The sequence below is a fragment of the Camellia sinensis genome, chromosome 12 (assembly GCF_055761805.1).
Source record: "Camellia sinensis isolate YWXY chromosome 12, ASM5576180v1, whole genome shotgun sequence".
NCBI lineage: Eukaryota > Viridiplantae > Streptophyta > Magnoliopsida > Ericales > Theaceae > Camellia > Camellia sinensis.
The window spans coordinates 131,120,634-131,142,540 of record NC_138972.1 but is presented as its reverse complement, the minus strand read 5'-3'; the positions used below and the strand labels follow the sequence as shown (position 1 = coordinate 131,142,540).

General features: G+C 34.9%; 1 protein-coding gene across 4 annotated transcripts; it reads right to left on the bottom strand.

Moving 5' to 3' along the window:
• Positions 1-6,011: 6,011 nt before the first annotated feature.
• Positions 6,012-21,411, bottom strand: LOC114306676 (cyclin-dependent kinase C-1). Of its 4 annotated transcripts, none has more exons than XM_028251958.2 (13): positions 21,125-21,411; positions 20,744-21,036; positions 17,441-17,522; positions 16,360-16,450; positions 16,202-16,243; positions 15,958-16,067; positions 15,770-15,842; positions 15,562-15,682; positions 14,237-14,354; positions 8,387-8,526; positions 8,240-8,297; positions 6,968-7,038; positions 6,012-6,854 (listed from the first exon to the last, which is right to left on the bottom strand). In XM_028251958.2, the coding sequence occupies exons 2-13, from the start codon at positions 20,851-20,853 to the stop codon at positions 6,293-6,295; spliced, it is 1,578 nt and encodes a 525-aa protein (XP_028107759.1). In that variant the 5' UTR covers positions 20,854-21,036; positions 21,125-21,411; the 3' UTR covers positions 6,012-6,292. The 4 variants fall into 4 exon arrangements, with proteins under 4 accessions (XP_028107759.1, XP_028107762.1, XP_028107760.1 ...); XM_028251961.2 differs by having other exon boundaries at positions 16,214-16,243; XM_028251959.2 differs by having other exon boundaries at positions 20,744-21,033; positions 21,125-21,394.
• Positions 21,412-21,907: the final 496 nt, after the last annotated feature.

Below are 21,907 nucleotides of genomic sequence, written 5' to 3'. Positions count from 1 at the left end.
ATTAATATATAATTTGGGGCCAATATAACACTACTACAAAATTATGATAAAAGTGGGGGCACAAAGGAAACATGAAAAAGGTGGACTATTCGTTGGCATACTAAGGGAAGAGTCACCTGTTATGCCTATTAGGTAAGGGAGTGAATCATCCATGACAATGATTATTAAGGGGTGAGTCACTGTGTGTAAGGAGAGTGAATCATTCTCATTAAGGGGTATAAGGCTCGAGTATATAAAGGGGAAAGGTGAAAAACGGAGAAGAGTAGTAAAAACAAAGAAGAAGAAAAGAAAGTAAAAGCAAGGGGGAACTTTGAGAGATCGGGAAAAAGAAATTAGTAAGATCATCTCCAATGGTTAAGCAAGACCATCACCAATTTGAATTTGGTGAAAAAATTAACTTTTTTTGTTCCAACAGTTTCATCAAACTGATATCAAAATGAGAATTACTCAAAAATTTCACTAAACTGAAGATCTAGCAGATTTCACCAAAACACTGTACGTTTGCGCTAGAGGTAGGTCCTACCGGACAACCGGCCAGACGTCACAGTGGTTGTCCTACCAGTCGTCCCACTACTTCACAATTAATCATTATTTCTCAACGGCAACACAGAGCATTCAAACTACCAAAGCTAGTGAAATGAAAGTTGAATCCTATTTTTTGGGCAATCAAATGGAAGATAGAAAAACAAAAATCAAAAGTACGTGTTTGGTGAATAATAGGAAAATCAGGTCGCGTGATGTGCCCGAGCGAAACGGGACCAAGTTTCGAATCTTCTTCGTGAACGATTGAAGAAGAAGCTTTAGCAGATACAACAGATAGAGAATAAGAAGAAGAAGAAAATCAGCGAAAGACAAAACGAGAATAGTTGTGGAGGTCCGATTAGGGAGAGTGAGATTAGGGTTTATGGCTTTCATAAAAGGGAATTTGACAGCAACACCTTCTGCTGTCGCCGCCATGGTAACCGTCGCCATCGTAATCATCATCCGCGGAATTGTGTAACGATGAGAAAGATAAAATCAAAAGAAAAAACAAAGCAAAGTAGAGAAGGTATGGTTTGATTTGTGTGAAGCCAGAATGGGATAAAACTCCGCCACTATTGCATATAGGTTTGTTCTTTTTCTTTTTTTTAAAAAAAATATCTAATGATTTTTTGTCAAAACAATTTGACTCGTTGCTTGCTTTCTCTCTTGTTCAACGCTTCTTCTTCTCTTCCTCTGTCTGATGTTCTGGTTCTTGAAAACGAAATGGAAATTGAAATGGAGAATGAAAAAAAAAAATTCAGTCCATTCACCAGTCGACCCATCGGACGTCCCCAGTCTTTTGATGCAAGCTACAGTGTAATCGTTGGAGCATTTCGTATCAGATTGAGGAAATGGCCTTTTTTTTTCTCATATTTGATGGAAAAAAAGAAGGTTCACCGTTGGAGATGCTTTAAGGGTTAAAATTAAGGTAAGTTATATTATATCTTGAATCACTATAATATATTTTACATATATTTTGAGTTATCATAATTTATTTTATGTAAATTGGGTTATTTATGTTATGAACCTTATGTTGTATAATAAAGAAAACCCAATATAATTTTGAGCAATTATAAGTACTACCACGGAGGTCCCATTCATCGGGAGACTTAAATAACCATTGACCTTTTGATTAGTCACTTTGTGACCTTCTGTCTGTCATAGATCCACTGACACTTTGATTTTTAGTGTAGAGCAGAGTGCTGTACGAAACTCAGTGCTATAATATTGTGGGAGCCACCTTTGGAGTCCAGGCGAGCCATCTCTTGAGTCCATATATCTGTTCTGTTCCATTCTATACCGTGGTTATGATTATTTTTGTTATATGATTTTTGTATTATACGTCAAATGATTTTCGTATTATATATTTTGTATTTTAATGCCCAACTATTCTCTGTGTATGGTGATTTTTATGCCCTTATACTCTTAGTATAATATTTATCACTCTACAATGTGCTTATAATTGTTAACTACTTACAAGTGACGAGTCAAGAGCATCGCATGGGTAGGCACCAAGAACTTTGTAGACATAATTCAATTATGACAATTTAATTAAACAGAAGCTCCAATGTATATATTATGTTATTATTAAATAAAGTTTTGGGTATCTTTTTGTTTTACTTCGCTATACTATTAATTTGTTATGATTTTATTTTTTATCTTGTCGCGGCACCAAATCTCTGGATACCGAGTTTGGGTTGTGACAAAAATAATAGTTTAGTGTTTGTTTATAAAAAAAAAAAATTAATAATAAATGTTAATAATAAAAATTATACAAATTTTCATGAATCAATAATCATTTTTGATAAATCACACTAATTGATAATTTCTTATTTTTTTAACTTGTTAATTGGAATATTCATACGCTCATTAATTTTTTTAAAAAAAACTCTTAAAATATAAAAATTAGTTTCACTTTTAAAGTTAATTTTGATTAAAAATAAATATCAACTTCTTTTTTATTGTAAAAAAATATTATGTTATTTATTTATTTTTCATCAGAAGACTCCATCTTAAATTCATCATCTGTTTTTTTTTTCCCATTAGGAAACTCATTGTTAAGTTTTTGGGGGTGTTTTAGAAGACGGTTAAAAGTTATTTTTTATTTATTTATTTTTTTGTAAGAGAGGAAAGTGGGTTAAAAGTTAGGAAGTGACTTTTAATCCACTTCCCAAAATAGGTTCATAAATTATTTTTTATCTACTTATGTTTGATTTAGTTTACATTAATTTCTTGGGAAATGCTAGAGAGCTCTAAATCTAGAGCTCTAATTTGAGCTCTAGTGATGTGTCAAAGCAAAAAAAAAAAAAAAAAACAAAACAAGGCACAAACATCACATCAGGGTGGGTCCCACCTTCCCATTAGAGTTCTAAAGCATTTTTGTAATTTCTTATGTTTCAATAAATCTTATGGGTGAGATAGTTACCAGAATACACTTAACAATATTCATATTTACAGTGTGAATATTTTGTGATGTGAATATTTACATCATCAATGTGAATATTCACAATGTAAAATATGAATGTTCGCAACACCAAATTGCTAGCCATTCAAAATATATTTATTAGGGTAAAAATATTCATAAAATATCTTAAATATAAGAATTAAGATTTGGTAGATCCAATATCCAAATAATAGGATTTATTAAAATATGATAATATCTTATGAATTAATTAAAATACAAACACTTGAAGAAAAAAAATTCTAAGAAATTTTCCTTAAATTTTTGTAGACATTAATACACAATTTTAAAATTTAAATTAGAAATGTTTTAATAGTAACACAAAAAGTAGGTGACGACATTGCAGCTTTCATCAGCCATTTTTTATGATAAGATTGTAATTAAAATTTTGACTTTAAAGCATATTACGTGGCACTATTACACTAAGGCCTTGTTATTTATTTATTTATTTATTTTATTCGATTTAAAATTAAAAAAAAAATCAATTGAGTGAAGATTTCATGATTAATCATGAACCTTGACCAATTGACAGTACTAATTGGTTAATTTATACTTTGGAAAATAAGATCCTGTTTGTTTCTCTTCATATTAGATTATTAATCCTGTAGATCCTACTAGAATAATATTTATTTAGAACAAAAATATTTGGGAGTCTAAACTATAAGCTCCAAAGGAGTCTTAGGGGGTGGACTCGTTTATTGATGTGATATTTTGATCTTAGTTTTTGTTTTCTTTTTTTTGAATTTTCACCTTATTAGTGTTCAATTAGAGTTCCCAAATTAGAGGATTGAATCATTGTTATTATTTAGAATTAAAATGATTATTTTGTTTTTCATTCTTAGAAATAATAATAAAATCACTTTCTACATTACAATTTTTTTAATGTTAATTTATATATTTAATTATAACTAAATAATATCATCATATTATTACGTAAACAGCCTCAATTTATTTTACATTAATACCACCATATTAGTAATTCTCTCATTCGATCTCACCGTATTAATAATTTCATCAAATTGAGTTCGACCAACAAACAAAGCCTAAGAAATGCATGGGACATGAATAATCATTATAGCCTCCGTTTGGGAAGTGGGTTGGCTTTTTAATTTTTTGGCTTTTTTGCTATTTTAGCCTGGGGCTAAAAAGTATGGTTTGAGAAGGGTTTTTTGACTTTTTTGACTTTTTTTTGTAAGAGAGGAGTGTAATGATTATGGGTTGAATTTGATGTTTTGTTTTTGTGGCTAAAATAGCCTATTTTGTTTTTTGTGGCTAAAATAGCCTATTTTGTTTTTTGTGACTATTTTAGCCCCTAACCCACCAAAACCAACTTTCCAAACTATGCCATTGGTTCCATGTTTTTGAATTTTTTTTTTTTTTCAAAAAGTGATTTGAAAACTTTATTTTAAAAAAGAATATGTTTTTAGTTTTCAAAAAAATGCATCATTACAATTTCAAGTTTCCCTCTAATTTAAGGAGAGAGACAATTTTTTTAAAAATAATTTGTCACATCAAAAAATACTGTCATCTTAGGGTTCGTTTGGCAAGAAGAGTTTGGGACTTTTTTTGGCTATTTTAGCCACAAAAGACAAAATAGGCTATTTTAGCCACAAAAAATAAAACATCACATCTAACCCATAATCATTGCACTCTTCTCTCACAAAAAAAGTCAAAAAAGTCAAAAAGCCAAAAAGCCCTTCCCAAACCAAACTTTTTAGCCCAGGCTAAAATAGCCAAAAAAGCCAAAAAGCCAAAAACCCAACCTACTTCCCAAACGGAGGCTTAGTTATATATACAAAAATACTTGAGACCTCTAATTAGAGGTGCCACTAGTGATGTGGCAGTGGATCCCACCCACTGTCACTGTCAGTGCTGTGCCTGTTTTTTTTTTTCCACCTCATTAGAAGTGTGTTTAGAGTATCTAATTCAGAGGTCCCTAACATCACTGTTATATATATATATATATACGTATATGCTATATATGTATAAAAACACAATTTGGTATGTATTCATTTATGGGTACATATCTTACCATTAATTGTGTGACTTTATTATAAAATTTTCATTTATTTCAACCACAGAAAACGTAAATTTTTATTCCAAATTGGCATTAAAAAATGTATTTCATATAATTAAATTTTCATAAATGTTATGCAAAAAAATTATTTACAAATTCGCATTAAAAAAAATCATATTTTTTGGCTGCATATATTTACAAATTTCCGAAAAACCTAATTTGTTACAAATTTTTGGAAAACGTAATTTTTTTTTACAAATTGACATTAAAAAAAATTGTAAATTTATGTTTAAATTTATTTACAAAATCTTAGATTTAGGTTTAAATTTACGATTTACAAAATTTTCTACAGAACATTTATGAAAATTTAATTCTATGAAAGAAATTAATGTCAATTTGGAAAAAAAATTACGTTTTCTGTAATTAAAATGAATGAAAATTTTATGATAAAATCACACATTTAATGATAAGATATATACCCATAAATGAATGCATGCCAAATTATTTTTTCATACATATAACAGACACACACACACACATATATATATATATATATATATATATGATGAGAGTACTTTTTCATGTGACAGATTTTTTTCTTTTCTTTTCAAAATTGTCCACCTCCTTAAATTAGAGGAAAACTTCAATTTAGAAAGTCCTCAATATATCATTTTCAAAATTGTCTCTCTCCTTAATATCCTCAACATATCATCTTGAAAAGTGAGCTCAACTTTTGAAATAACCGAACAAATATTCTAAAATTTAAAAAAAACGAAGCTTGAAAAACAACCACCAAACATAGTGAATAATTGTCCATAATACACCAGGCCAAGTTTATCCTAAAATTTAAAATCCGTAAGTTTTGAATCCAAAATTAAAAAGGAGACTCTGGGCTTTGGACCAACTTAGTTTATAACAAACAATTTGACACAGACTAAAAAAATATAAAAACCAAAATTCAGATAAGCCGCACCAAATAATTCAAAATAGACCAATAAGCAATAGCACCAATTTGCAATAAGAACACTACTTATATTCACATGGCCAAAGCTGCAATCCACACAAAGCATGTAAAGTTGTCTTTAACACAACATAAAAAGAATATGAATTATACAAAATTCAAGCAATAATCAATTATTTATCTTCTCATCAAGAACCACCTTAAATAATAGAACTATGGGCATACGAGGCATAGAAAACAAAAATTGAAATCATCCTATTATTCATTTTGTTTTCCGTTATCACTCACAATCAAGCTTGTCAACAGATCTCACTTAGCACAAGCTATAATGTCACTGTTGCCAACCATACTGTTGATTGCGGTTCCCACCGATCATACTCGAGCCACGGCCAGCACCGGAACCTCCATATGGACCGCCTTGAGGGTAATTCGGAGCACCAACTCCATACCCACTAGCCCCTCCTCCCCGGGGACCCGCACCAGGCATGTTACTCGAACCATATGGTGGGCCGCGTCCTTGAGGTGGATATGCACCACTACCATACCCTCCACCTCCTCCTCCTCCGCCTTGAGCACGGTTCGAGTGATTGTAGGCCCCACTCGCAGTGGGGTTTCCGCCTTGGGGATATCGGCTCGGTCCTCCAGAGGGTCCACGTGGCTTCGCATAATGGTGGCTAGGTCCTGCAGCTACTGGGGGTTGAGAACCGTGCATGGGTTGGTTCGGTCCTGGTCGCATTTGGGCGTGTGCTTGACCAGTCTGCTGAATTGGCGGAAGTCGAGTGTGCTGCTGTTGGTGCTGTAGTTTTTGACGTTTTGCAGTTTCTTCATGTTGTCGCTGCTGCTGTCGCTTTTTCTTAGTTTGGAACTCATGTGAGGATTCGTATTTTGGTAAACTGAGGGAAGCCGGTTGTAATTGGTAGTTAAGGAAGAGAAATATATCGACGCTTTGAAGAATTTAAGTACTATTACACAAGATGGGAAAAAAGAAACAGAATGAAATTCAAACCTCTTAGGATCACAAGGTAATGGGTCGGTCCAAAAATACTCGGCATCAAGTGCATCCTTGGCTGATATTCTCTATAAAAAATAAAACAAAATAAAATAAAAAATCAATGCAGACTATCAAATGAAGAATGCTGTTATAGAACAAGAGTATTTAATCAAGGCAAATGCTAAAGAGTGCCACTGGGGCATTGTTTAACATTGGATTGGGATTAAGGTAAAAAGTGTCTTGAAAATAAGTGAAAAAATTAACGAGTATATTGATTTTAATAAAAACTGTCTTCTTCAAAAAAAATTTTTATCTTTCTCTTGTGCCCCATTGGCACTTTTTAGCCGGACCCTTTAATTAATTATAAAAACTCAAAAGAGTAGCTTTCTCATATATATTTTTTGAACGAATGAGTAGCTTTCTCATAGGAGTTCAACAAACGACAATATGAATACCCCCCTAACAGAGGAATGTTTGGTGTACTTATCACAAAGATAAACCAAACAAACCAAATTAAATTAAACCAAACTAATCTTGTATCCCAATCAAGTGAAGTCGGCTACATGAATTTTTTTTTTTGTAATCTTTCATAAATTACAAGTCAGGCTTGTGCTGTGACATCCGCAAAGGGGTCAACGAATGCACCTCTGAGAGCACTCAATATGAAAGATAGATAGAAAGCACTTGATTAAGGACTGGACTAGGCCCTATACTGATTACGGCTGAGCTACCGAAGTAGGGAATTGCTTCTTCAAGTTAGGTTTTTATTACTTCTCCCGCTAATCTCCTCTTTGCACGAGGAAGACGAGCAATACCTTGATGGCTCACACCATTCAACCCCATCAAGGGCAATATGTTCAGTTAAAATAAATTCATAGTTTTTCGCTATCACATCCCATGTCAGTTAAAATAAATTCATAGCCTTACTACACATCCATCTAAGCTTTCTCATCTCAGCAACTTTTAGTGCTCAAAAGAACCCACATACACATAATTCAAGAAGAAGAATAGAAATTGGAACCAAATATTAAAATATTAACCAAAAGAAAAACTGAAATTTTATGTAAACCGAAATATTTAAGAACTTATACACGAGTGGCATTAAGTCAGTCAAAATTTATTAATGGACCTTGTATAAATGTGGCAGTAGGGGTCAGGGTTCAACTCCCATCAAGATTGGCCAAACTCTTAGAAAAAAACGTAACTGGAGAAGATGGCCCTACTTATAATAATAATAATAATAATAATAATAAATAGAGAAGATGATCATAAGAGTGGAAGAGATACCTGAGATGGATCAAGAGCCAGCATTCTCTCAAGTAATTCCAAAGCATGCCGATCAAAGCTATAATGCAAAAGTAGTAGTGTGAATAATGATGCACTAAACTCCTGGTCTACACTGAAAATACAGGTTATAGGATATGATTTACTTACTGTCTGAAGACCTCCCTGAGACGTCTTTTCATTGGCCTTGTTGGCTTGAAATTGTTGTACCAAGGAATCTTAGAGACCCCGGGCCAGTTAGACTCATCAGGAGCTCCACATAACTCAAATATCTTGTTTAATTGCTCGGGCTACAAACAACAACAAAACCAATAAACATAACTTCCTGGAAAACAATACCATAAAACGAAAAGACCCACCCAAAAAATATAAAGAGGCTGTTTGGCAAAACTTCCTTGTATCTTAAAAAAAAGCATATCAAACTCAGCTTTAAAAAGGTGGCTTTTTTAACTGAAAAAAGCAAATAGCTGAAAACTTGAAAAGTTTTACCAAGTACCTTAACACTCTGTTTGGATTGAGGGGAGAGGAAGGGAAGGGAAGAGTTAGTTATGAGGGGAAAGAAGGGAATGAGAAAGAAAAGGAAGGGAAAGTCTCATCTCTCTTGTTTGGTAGACAGCACTTAATTAATGGGAGATATATTTAATAAGATATTTTAATATATTAGTATGAGAAGCACTTCACTTCCCTTCCGTTTCCTCCCAATATGGACGGAAAGTGAGGTGCTTAAAATACTTGTACTCTCTCCCCCTCATAATCCCTCCATGCACTTTCTTTCCCTTCTAAAAAAGAATCCAAGCACAAATCCAAACACAATTTAACTAACTTTATCCCTTTAGATCCTTCACTTCCCCTCCTAAACCATCAATCCAAACGGAGTGTAACTTTTCAAATTATAACTGCTTAATCATGAAATATCAAATTGTAAGCTAAAAAAGGTACAAACAAGATTTGCCAAACGGGGAGCATATTACCCACAGTATTTTGTTAGAATGTTGTCATAATCGGGACAAATACAGTAGGTAATTATAATGGAAAATGCCAAACAAACAAACAAAGTTCAAAAACTTCTCTTAATAAATGTGGCATGCATTAATGGAACTTTGGAATTTGAAAATGGGACCCACTAAATTAGTGTGATAGGAACATCTGATGTGAGTAAGAAGGTTTATTAGTTTGCATAGCATTAATCCATTATGTAAACAAACTGATGTATTATTGATTGATTTGTGTTGTTGTTATATTACAATGATTCATGATTCCTATATATAGAAGAGGGTGAGTGTGTAGTAGGTAAGAAGTAGGTGTAGTGGAGGTGGTAGTGGTGTAGTGGGTTAGGTTTAGTGGAGTAGGTGAGGTGGTAGTGGTGTAGTGGGTTAGGTTTAGTGGAGTAGGTTTAAGTGGGTGTAGTGGGTTAGGTTTAGTGGAGTAGGTTTAAGTGGGTGAAGTAGGTGATAAATTTTAACAGCCCCCCGCAAACTCAAGGGGGATAGGAACTAGCCAACTTGAGTTTGGAGAGAGTTACAAAACAAGAAAATACATAAAAATAAAAGAGGATAGGTGACACTGTATGGTCGTGTCAGACCATTGGTGAAGACACTGGATGGTGGTGTCATAACGTTGTAGAGGACACCGGATGGCGGTGTCAGACCGATGTAGAAGACAGTTTATGGGGTCATGTCGGACCGTTGTAGCAGACAATGTTGTGACAGTTGTTGTGACAGTTTACGGAGTCTTGCTGGACCCTTGTAGAAACTAACCGGAATCAATGTCGGGACAGTTTACAGAGTCTTGTCGGACCCATAAAGGAGCTAACCGGAATCAATGTCGGGACAGTTTACAGAGTCTTGTCGGACCCCTAAAAAAGTCGTACCCTCAAAAGGTGTGCCCAATTTTGTCAAAAGGCGTGCCATCAAAAGGCGTGCCCAATTCATCAAAAGGTGTGCCGGACATGATGGCGAGGCACGTGAGTGCCTTGGTTGGCGCGCCCGTTTGTCGTCTGGCGTCAAGTGGCGCGCGATACGCGTGGTTGCCTTGGCTATTTAACCAAGGTTGATGCTGAGGCTGAGGCAGACAAAAAACTTCTGAACATTCCTCTGAAAAAAAAACCTCTTCCTTTGCTGAGAGAGAAACGCTGTAATACTCTGTAACCAACCCGTCTCTGAAACACTCAGCAACATGGCCTCTTCTTCCCGTCCAGCTACCCAGAACATGGCCTCCTCTTCCCGTGGTCTGCTTACGCTCTTTCCAGAACTGAACGAGTCCACAAGAGAAATAACTAGTGCGGTGGCCAGTGAACCTCATCCAAACACCTCTGGTTTTGCTCCGTTGAACTTTCCGATGCGGTCGGTGGAGCAAAAAATGGCGGTGCAAACTGATATTGAGGCCAATCAGTATACTCTGAAGTCATGCGTGGAAACCATGACGGCGGTCACAAACTTGTCGCACCGGCTGCAGAGCAGGACAAATGAGGTGCAACAGTTAAACTCCCAGCTGGCTCTGCTCCAACGCATGTATAAGGATGCGCGAGCAGAGATAAGTGTGCTAAAGGCAGAAAACAAGGAGCTGAAGCGGAAGGCCACCGTGATGTTCCGATTCGGAGGTCCGCCATATGCTGCAGTGGAGGAGTATGGGGGAGTGAACGTGCTCGGTGGACAAGGAAGTACTGAGGTAAGAGCCGCCCAGGATGGAGGCAAGAAGAAGAGACCTGCAGCAGAGTAGAGAAGAAAAAATCCCACTGTGGGTGTGGGTGTGTTGTGGTGGTTTGTTTTTTTTTTTTTTTTTTTGTGGTGTAAAATAGTGATCGGGGTGAGCCCCGACATGAAGAAAATGCGTTTCGTGTGCAGTTCGTCTTCTTCTTCTTCTTCTTCTTCTTTTTTTTTTTTTTTTTTTTGTGCAAAAAAAAATAAAATAAAAAATAATAATAATAATAATAATGGAAAAAAAAAAATGAAAAATAAAGTGAAAGAAAAAAATAAAATAAAAGAAGAATAACGACAGGATAAGGGTGAGGTTGTTGTGGGGAAGAATAAAAATAAAATAAAAGAAAAAAAAAATAGATAAAAAAACAATATTTTTGGATGGGGAGTGGAGAAAGATCAGGGTTTGGGAAAATACGGAATTATCTGCATTGAAGATCTTATCCACGAGATCTTGACTGTTGGGCCGAACTTTAAGAAGGCCAATAACTTCCTCTGGCCATTCAAACTGAAGGCACCATTAGGTGGCCGAAAGAAGAAGAGGAACCATTATGTTGAAGGAGGTGATGCCGGAAACCGTGAAGACTACATTTTTTTTTTTTTTTGGTGGAATAATAAGAATAATAATAATATATAAAATAAAGTGTCTTGAGTGGAAGAGGGATGTGGGCGGTGGGAAAGTGCAAAAGGTAATGGAAGATAGGTGGGAAAGTTGAGAAAGTGGTGGGTGTCTTGAGTGGAGAGAGAGTTCCAGCACAAAAGCCAAATCAACACTGTACGAAACCAACTATGCTAGGGTGCTCTAAAGAAGAAGATAAACAAGAGGGTGAGGAACTGATGTGCTTGCTGTGTGTAAATGTAGCTGCCATGGCCATGAGGGAGAGGGATCATGTCTGATGCAGAGGATCCGGCGGGCGGTCAAGGCAAGGTTGCCGCCCGCCGGAAGGCTGAGATCACCGAGAACACCAAGATCTTTAACCTATTGCTCTGATACCATGTAAACAAACTGATGTATTATTGATTGATTTGTGTTGTTATATTACAATGATTCATGATTCCTATATATAGAAGAGGGTGAGTGTGTAGTAGGTAAGAAGTAGGTGTAGTGGAGGTGGTAGTGGTGTAGTGGGTTAGGTTTAGTGGAGTAGGTTTAAGTGGGTGAAGTAGGTGATAAATTTTAACACATTATAATGGTCTTCTCAAGGTAGCTTCATAATATCCTACAACAATTTGGTATGAGAGAGCTGAAAATCCCACTTTCTTCGCATGAATTGCTTGATATAATTTGATCTTTTATCAAAATGGTGACAAAGAAGTATCGAGCTCGAAGTTAGAAGCATTTCTTAAAGAAAGCAAGGGCAAGAATGACATTAATTCAACTACATAAGGTGGAAAGAACTGAAGGAAGTATGGCGTCACCCTAAGAAGCACAAACACTTAAGGTAACGTAGACACTCATCGGACACTTTCTAACACTTGCACACACATGAAATACATTACAAATTGGAATAAAATAACTTGGAAGTTGGAATCCAATGATAAAACAACAGCAATGTAAATTCATATCTAATTTTCTCCTTTAGGCTTTTAAAATGATTATATTTTGACTTAAATATTCATACATATGACATATAATAATTATTTATCCTTATATATGATATATAATAAATACTATATATTTTGCACGTGTCAACCATGTGCCGTGTCTTTCATTTTTTGAAATTTTCCATGTCGTCATCGTGTCACATGTCCATGCTTCTTAGAAAACAAAACACTACACTAAATGGCTATATTAATAGCTCCTCTAAGTAAGTTGCTCAAGGATCGGGTAGGGTCGGGTCAGTTTTGCTGCCACACCGCCACCCAACAAACACCTGACAATATAAACTGAGAAAAACTCCATCCTCATCTCTTGCAAACACACCAAATCCCCTTTCCACTTCTTCAAGGATGATTTCACCACTGTCCTCTTATCCCCCTGTGGACCACCACCAATCAAGGAAAACAGATTTGCCGTCGCATTCCCAATCCACCGAGAGGATTCTATGAGACCCCTACATGGAAGGGAGAATGAAAGGAAAGAATGTTTCACTTAACTCCACCACGTCCTCTCCCACAAACCCCTCCTAATGCTTGTTCACCCATTGCTAGTCTCTCCCCAAGAGCCAAACCTACCCACAAGAGGCATCTCTGCCAATAACCTACAACTTGCGCATAGGACTCTAGAACCAGCTCGACCCCTCCAAACCCCCTAGGCCCTTTGTGATGCACCTTCATAGTGTATTTCAACCATTGTTGCAATCCCACCATTTCAAGAAAAGACCTCTACTTCTTGTGGAGGTCTTCCCCAACAACAATCTCAGAAAACGTCTTTAACAGATCCCCCACCCAACGAAACACTTATCTTCAAGTAAGCAAATCCCTCCCCCCCCCCCAAAAAAAAAAAACACCTCCAAATCAAAGGTTTTTTGATCTACTCCACAACAATCTCAGAAAACGTCTTTAACAGCTCCCCACCCAACGAAACACTTATCTTCAAGTAAGCAAATTCCCTTCCAGCAAAGCCCACCCCAAATCAAAGGTTTTTCGATCTAACAAGCTATCTTCATCCGAATTTCATTATGTTGTTTCAGTTATCTTGGAAACGAAAACATAAGTGAAACAAGAAAAAAATTGAAAACGTTTGAAAACAAAAACAACCACCTATATAAATGTTTAATTTATTTAAATAATTAAATAACTGAGAATGTTGAGGTTTATGAATATAATGAGCTTAAGAAAAAATGTTTAAAGGCTTAGTTGAGGAATATGTTTGCCATTGTAAGAAAAACCATTTAAATTACAAAATTCTAATAGTACTAGCGGTGAAAAAGAAAAAGTACATTGCTATAACAAAGAAAAAGAATCGATAACAAAATCATGCTTGTTTTATCTTCACTTTTCTGGTTTCTTGGATTTCCTAATAAATTTAATATTTTTCTTTTTCTCTCAAATCCCATTGCATGTGTGAACGAATAAAGCATGATTCTTGTAACCAAAACAAGACAAATATTGAAGGCTATCATCATCTTCTTTAAATCACAGAAGCACAACTGAGATTGCTTAAACAAAATACATCATTGTCTGCTCACAATTTGACAATCACACACTGTGAATGCCACTGTGATCTCAGAATCCAAAGTGCTCCATGTGATGGCCAGAAATCAAGATTGCGGCGTGATATGTGACATTCACACTAAGCCCATGTTCATCAGGCATATCATTCTTTAGTACACTAAAAAGAATTTAATTAACAGTACTGTACCTCATCTTTCCCAGGAAAGATTGGTTTCCCATGTAGAAGCTCTGCGAAGATACAACCAACTGACCACATATCAACAGCTGGACCATATCTTGTTGTCCCAAGCAGTAACTCAGGAGGTCTGTTAAGTTTATTATGGATCAGGATCAATCAAATGACATTTAGACATAGTTGTCAAATCGTGAATCGAAATGGCTTGGTACTGAATTGTGAATCATAATGATTCAGTTACTTTTTCTAAATTACTAGAAAAATACATCTACACACTTGGATATTAATATATCTTATAAATATAAAAAATTTAGACTTAAATCAATGAAAATGTTATTTTGAATGATGATCACGTGGTTTAATAGGTAAAAAGTTAACACAGGTTCCCTTGTAAGATCGCCATCTTACCTTCTCCCTTTGTTAGATATTGCTTATCAACCATTCTAAATAAAGAAAATAAACAAAGACAAACTCTCAATTTTTAAGTAAAAATAATTTAACAACGATATTGATATTTCATAAACATATATACATTTACAAGTAACAATGACCCAATAATAAGAAAGAATTAATTAGAATATTTTATTTTGAAATCTAAAATATTTTAGAAGGTATATATGTTTATTGTTTAAATATATATTTTTTAAATATAAAAACTTATATTGCAAGTAATATTTTAATATATTTATTGCAACTTTTAACTATTGTCACCCATGTAATATTTTAGCATATTTATTTCAATAAAATAGCAATAAATAATTTATATTGCAAGTTACTTTAATCTTAAACATCTTTAGAATATACATTATATTTTTTTTAAAGAAAAAAAAAATGAGAAGAAAAAGTTAAAAACATGTTGGGTCTAACTTGATCTAATTGGATCCCATTAAAAACTCTCGGATCTCCAAAATAACAACAAATCATGTTATATTTTGGTTATTTTTGTACTAAACTCTATTAGAAGTTGTATTATGTCATTTCAACTTAAAAAAAAAAAAAAAAAAAAAAAAAAAAAAAGGAAAAAGAGGAAAAAAAGAATCGAAATATGTTGGATATGATAATTTCAAGAATTGCATGAATCGTAAAAAGTGAATTAAATCGTGAATTGATGAATCATGTGATTCACTAAAGATTCACTTCCAAAATAGATTCGCCCATAGATTCATATCGATTTTGCAAAAATTGCGAATTGAAACGTGAATCGAATCACGAATCGTAAGATTCTTATTACAGAGCATTTAGAAGACAAAATCTTGAACAAAAATTAGATACACTCATCAAAGTTGCTTTTGTGCACATGCATGTTTCTTTCCTAGAGGGTGAGCTGAACAGTTTACCTATACCATAAAGTAATTACACGATTCGTGAGATTTCCATTATGATCATTTGAGAATGACCGAGCAAGGCCAAAATCTGCGAGCTTTAAATTTCCCTCATTGTCTATCAGAAGATTGGAGCCTGCAACACAATGGTACAACCACATACCTTATCGTCATGAAAACAAAAGCAAGATCTCCTAGGGAAAAAACTAGCTTTCGTGCTAACCCTTAATATCACGGTGAAGTACTTGGTTTACATGACAATAGTGAAGCCCTGTCAAAAGCTGTCTCATGTAGCACTGAAAGATGAAGGAGAAAAAGAAGGGTGTGTGAGAGAGAGAGAGGGAGAGGGTCAATCATCTAAAGGTCAATAATTAGATATTGCAGCATTTTGTTCACACAATTTGGTATTACCTTAATCTGTGGCACTGAAAATCTCATCCCAGGACGGTCAGCAAGACCTGTCAAATCATGGTCCATGTATTCGAAAACCATGTAGATGCCACCTTTATATTTGTTACCATCTGCAACTCCAAGTAATGACACTGACGTTAGAAATTCCCTGCTCTCACATAAGTAGGCCAGTAAACAAAATAAATAAACTGTTCATGAAACAGAATATAAATGGAGACAGATTACAGCATCTAAAAGTGCACACCAAAATACTTGCCTGGCCTCCCTTGCTCATCCTTCTCAGCACCTGGACAATGATCTCAATCAATTAGCTACGTAAACTAAAATAGCTACTCTTAGAGAATAGAATAACAGGACAGAAAATCTAGAGATGAACAGTGAATATGAATCTGAATAGCTTACCTGGAGATGTTACAATTTCTTTCAGCTTAATCACATTTTCATGATGCAGCTTCTTCAATATCTTAATTTCGCGTATGGCAGTTATAGGGAACTGCATAGTCAAATAGAATAAAAAAAAAGCATTTAGAAAGATATTAAAAGCATTTAGAAAGATATTACAAGGAACCTCAAAACATGTTTTCCATATAGAGTTACCCAAAATGTTTTCCGTTATCCATTATAACTAGGAATGGCAAAGTTCAATCTAGAAAACCAATCGCCTGAACTCCTGTCCATTCCATCGGACACAACCCTTTGAAGATAATGTGGCCCTTAAATGCTTTCTAGCATTACTCAAGTTGAGATTTTGACTCATTAATAGGATCACAATGCCAAAATTTTCATTCATGGCAGACCAGGTTTCTGAAAAATTACGAATTTATATAGTAATACCCTATGTTGGACAAGTGCAATTAAAATGGCGCATCAGAACATCTCGATCGTTGGTCAGCCTTCAAGTCAATGTTGACCACCAGAACACAACCCAGCCACCTCTGTTATTGTCAGTTTTACTTATAGGCAACACCAAATATTAGATGACTGGTTTCCTACTTAGTTGCTTCTGCAAGAAAAAAAAAAAAAATCAGTCTAACCAAAGTTCAAAGGTTACATTGCGCCTTCATCTCATAAATTTTGTTTCCAGTGGAAACTTCGACCTAATTTTAAGAAAACTGATCAGATCTACTGACACTCTATCCTGTGGACCTATGGTAACTAATTTTCAGAAGGCAAGTTCAATGCCAACTCGCAGAAGCCAGGTTACAGAAGTATCAGAAGGTAGGTAAGTTCATCCGGAAGAGGATATTTTTGAACTGCAAAGGAAAGCCATTTAAGAACCAACTTTCTAGACACAATAACTTATTTCCAGGTTATATTAAACAAAAAACAGTGCCTGGCCTCCACAACTGAAAACTTTTTTGGAAGGGGCCTTGTAACTTTCTCCTTAATTTTTTTCTTGATCCTTTCAAAATCCTCGCAAAACTCAAAAAAAAAAATAAAAAAAAATCAAAGGCCAATGATATGAAAGGAAAGAAAACCTTACCCCCTCTCTTTCATTGTCCATCCGTATTTTCTTCAAAGCCACAATTTCTCCTGTTTTAATTTCTCTCGCCATGTAAACTTGACTGCAAAAGCAGAATTGCACAGGCAGAAGATTAGGTTCCACTGCCATCACAACAATCATAGGAGACTACATGCAAGAAGCAAATTTTCCTTCCTCTATGAAACATACGAATTGAAACAAGAGCTCCACAAACAAGAATCACTAATAAATTAAACATGAATGCACAAGCCACAAGTTGAATTCATGCGTGAATTAAAACCAACAAAGCACTATCCCAACTACTTGGAAATGAGTATTGCTATATATAATCGGATTTCTTACCAGATATCCTCACTTCTAAACACAATGGTAGTGGAGACCACATTAATAAATACAAGTGGAATTCATTGCCTTTATGTCTAGTGATAAGAAAATCTAGTAAGAAATTCGTTTATGACATACCAACTTATTATTCCATTTCTCATATTGGTACAATAAATAATAACATAAAATTACTCTCTTCTAAGGTGCACAAATTGAAGATTCGACATTTTTCTCTATTTCCTAATGACTGAAGGTACATTTGGTATTAGGGCTGTTCATAGAACCGAACCACCAATGAAATCTGACCAACCAACCCGATTTTGACTATTGCAGACGGTTTCGACACAATATACGGTCAGCTGCGGGTTTTGGAGCTCTATAAATTTGGGTGTCGGTTCGGTATTCAGATGTAATATTAATGAAACCGTAGAAACCAACTGACCGAAATATGATAGAATCTACATGTGTCTTTTTATTATTTCCTTACCAGATTACATGATCTCCAAAATCTTCTACCTATCTTATCTCTAAATCTTAAGTTTCAAAAAAAGTCTATTTCTTTTCCCACTAACATATGTTTCTCTTCCCCATCCAAACTATCTCTCTCTCTATTTAATTTTGTTAACTTTTCTCTCTCTCTCACTTCTCTCTTCCTCATTACTTGAGTACACTCTCTCTCTCTCTCTCTCTCTCTCTCACTCTCACGTATGTTACAGACATCTCTCCATCTTCCCTCATGGTGCATCTTTGATGGAGGAACTGTTGATGAACGCCTTGATTGGGGGCCTCATTCGTCTATAAAAACACACTCAATACTCCAATCCTGATATTGGATACGTATAAACTCACTCCCAAAACCCTCATCTCATTTCTTCTCTCTCCCTAAACCCTTCTCCGTTCATTTATGATCTTCTTCTCCCAAAACCACTCCATCTCATTTTCTCTCTCTATGCTTTGCCTCCCTCAAAATCCTCATCCCTTTCTCGTTCCATCTTTGATCTTCCTCCCCTAAAGCCCTCAAGCAGTTCTCTTGAGGAAGACGACTGAGTTGCAATACTGACCGAAGCTCGATTGGATTTTCTACGACCCGAAGTCAATGGTCTCCAAACAATGGTTGAACGAGTTCAGTTGATGGATTTTTCAAACCGATGTTGTCGGTTCAGATGACGATGACCAGCAAAACTGAGTTGATCTGACCCGTGAACACCCCTATATGGTATGAGAGAATGGGTAAATGGCCATTCCAGGTTCTCATTCCCTTTCTTATATATATATATATATATATATTTTGATTGGCAGTAAATAAAAACGCAAGTTATGAAAGGAATGGGGTCATCAGACTAACGGAAAAAGGTCAAGAAAGTTTAAGAGAATTGTTTCTTCTCCTCTTGGTGGGCAAGGGTTGGTACACTTAAGTCAGTTATATTCAAAAAGATGGATTTATCTTTAGTTAGTTTGAATAGTAAGAGGAAGCGGGAGAGAGGGGTGTAGTTCTAAGGGGTTGGAAAGTCAAAAAAGATGAGCAAAAGGAAATAGGTTGAGTTAAGAAATTTAATTTCAAATGTTAATAATTACAATGGTTTCCCTAATGCTGTGTTTGATTGGGGGATTTGGAAAAGGATTTGGAAATCGAAAGAGAAAATATAGGTAGAATGTGAATAAAATACATCTACATTTCATGTAATTTCACACACCTTTTCCCTTTCTTTTTTTTTCCAAATCCCTTCCCAAATCCACTAATCAAACACAACATAAAGAGATTAGGATTAGTCAGGTAGAGATAGTTCTAAATGAAGATGGTAGTTTGGAATGCAAGAGCAATTAGGTCAAGAAGAAAGAGAGTAGTAGTTAGAGAGGTTTGAGTTAAATATAGTCTAGATATTGCTATTTTCCAAATTTCCAGAACAAAAATTGAAGACTTTGATAGAAAACTAAATAAGAGTATATAGGAGCCTAGATATAGGAGGTGGGTAGTTTACCTTCGTGTAGCACTTCAAGGGGAGTCATAATTATTTGAGATGAAAGAAAGATTTTTGAACATGAAACAATAGTATGGGAGTTTTTGTTGTCCATTAGATTGAGGAATGTGGATAAAAGTGAGTGGAGGTCTTTGTTAAGGAATCCTTTGTGGAGGAGTTAGCTAGCCTTTATGGTTCATGCTCTTCGTTTGGTGTGTGGGTGTGACTTTAATGTCATTAGAATGGTTTCGGAAAAGCTTACATTATACAGCTCACTGTTTATTTATTTTCTCTCCTTTTATCTTCCCAAGTGAGAAAGATATGATAACCCACTCTTTTATCTTCATTTATCTCCTGAATTATTTAAATAAAAAGAAGAGATGCCAACATCTCTTTTTTTCTCTCTTTCCTCTCCATCCTTTCTTTTCTCTTCTTTTCTAGTTTACCCTTCGGAACTAGATTTTTCAGTACTATTTGGAATTGGTAATACCATGATTACTAGCATGTAGGACATGGAATGATTTTCCGTATTTGGTACTATCTTTAATTAGATGTAACAACATGAATAAAAGGAGAGAATTATTTTTACCATTCAATGAGATAACAACAAACACCCATTTTTGTCAATCAAATATGGTAAAGGACACAAAAAAAAAATGTGAAGCCCGTGAAAGCTGCAGGGTATTACCAATCTCGATTCCCATCTCCATCCCCTTCTAATTTACCAAACAGATTGTTAGTAAACACACTAGGTAGAGGCCAGGTATTTCCTAGAATGTTTGAGACCCTAAAAAGCTTTCCCCAATGAAATAGCATAATTTTACACGTTAAATTTTAATTTATCACAAACTCAACTGTACATGTCCTCAACTCCCATGCCACTTTTAAAAATTGTGGGTCTAAGCAATACTAAAAAATTAAAAAAATAAATTAAGTTCAATGAACAATACATAGCAAGGGCAATCAAATTGAAATAGAAAGGGAAAGGAAAATAGAATTTGGGTAAGTTTGTAAAACTGACCCATAAGTGCCTTCGCCAATCTGTTCCAATTTCTCGAAACAGTCGACGCTTCTGGAACCCCACGACGGCGATTCGCTGACATTCAGTTGCCCTGGCGCCGCAATTGCCATCCCAATTCCCAAACCCTAACAATCCCCTTCTTTTTTGATTTTTTCTTCTAATCCCTCCCTCCCCCTCCTTGTTGATAGATCTTCTATGCGATTACCCAACGCAGCAACCTCGGCAGCGGCGGCGGAGGAGGAGGCGGCGGCGGTTTCTTCAAGAGCTTAACTTGATGGTTACTACTACTTCTACTGTACATAAAACAGGTTAAAGATAGAAGGAAATTGAACGATAATTGACAGATAAATAGATAGAAACAGAGAGAGTAGGGTTTTTTACCTCTGTGTAGGCAAATTCGAATCATTCACAGAACCGACATGGGATTATATGTGTTCGATCGCTTTATATCTCATACCGATTCCCTCCGATTTTACTAATTAATTGGTCGAACATAATTAATCCGACACGCGACAAAGTTATCATAATTTGTTTATTTATTTAGATTGGAATTTGGACCTCAAATAATGAACGAATTTTTTGGTCAAACCTCCCCCTTGGGCGTGTAGGTGTGGCACTGACATCAGTTTGGTATTTGAAATCTCTTAGCTCATTTTTAATGATCTATTAAATTTATTTAATGGAGAGAAAATTTAATAAATTATTTGAAATCTCTTAGTTTATTTTTAATGATTCATTAAATTTATTTTCAAATTTAATGACTATTTGAGATGATTTCTATAAATATATTTTTTGATTTTTTTGTTAAAAAAGTAAAGAAAAAAAAATATATGTTTAAAATATTTTTTTAACCTTCTATGAAAAAATGCATAATAAAATATTATAGTAAAATTAAAATGATCATTCTATCTTTATTGGCTTTTTGACTACTGGATATTTGAATTCAAATGGTAAAATAATAATTTTGCCCTTTAAGCTTTTCCCAAATAGTATGGACTTTATAATTTTTTTAGTAATTTTTTGATTTTTTAATTTTTGTAGGTTATCCCAAACATCTACTTAAATTTGATAGAAAAAACTTAGGTAGCGTTTCATAAAGTTTTAGAATTATGATTTAAGAATAGAGCTGTATTTTGAGTTTGTGAGTTTTTTAATTATGATTTG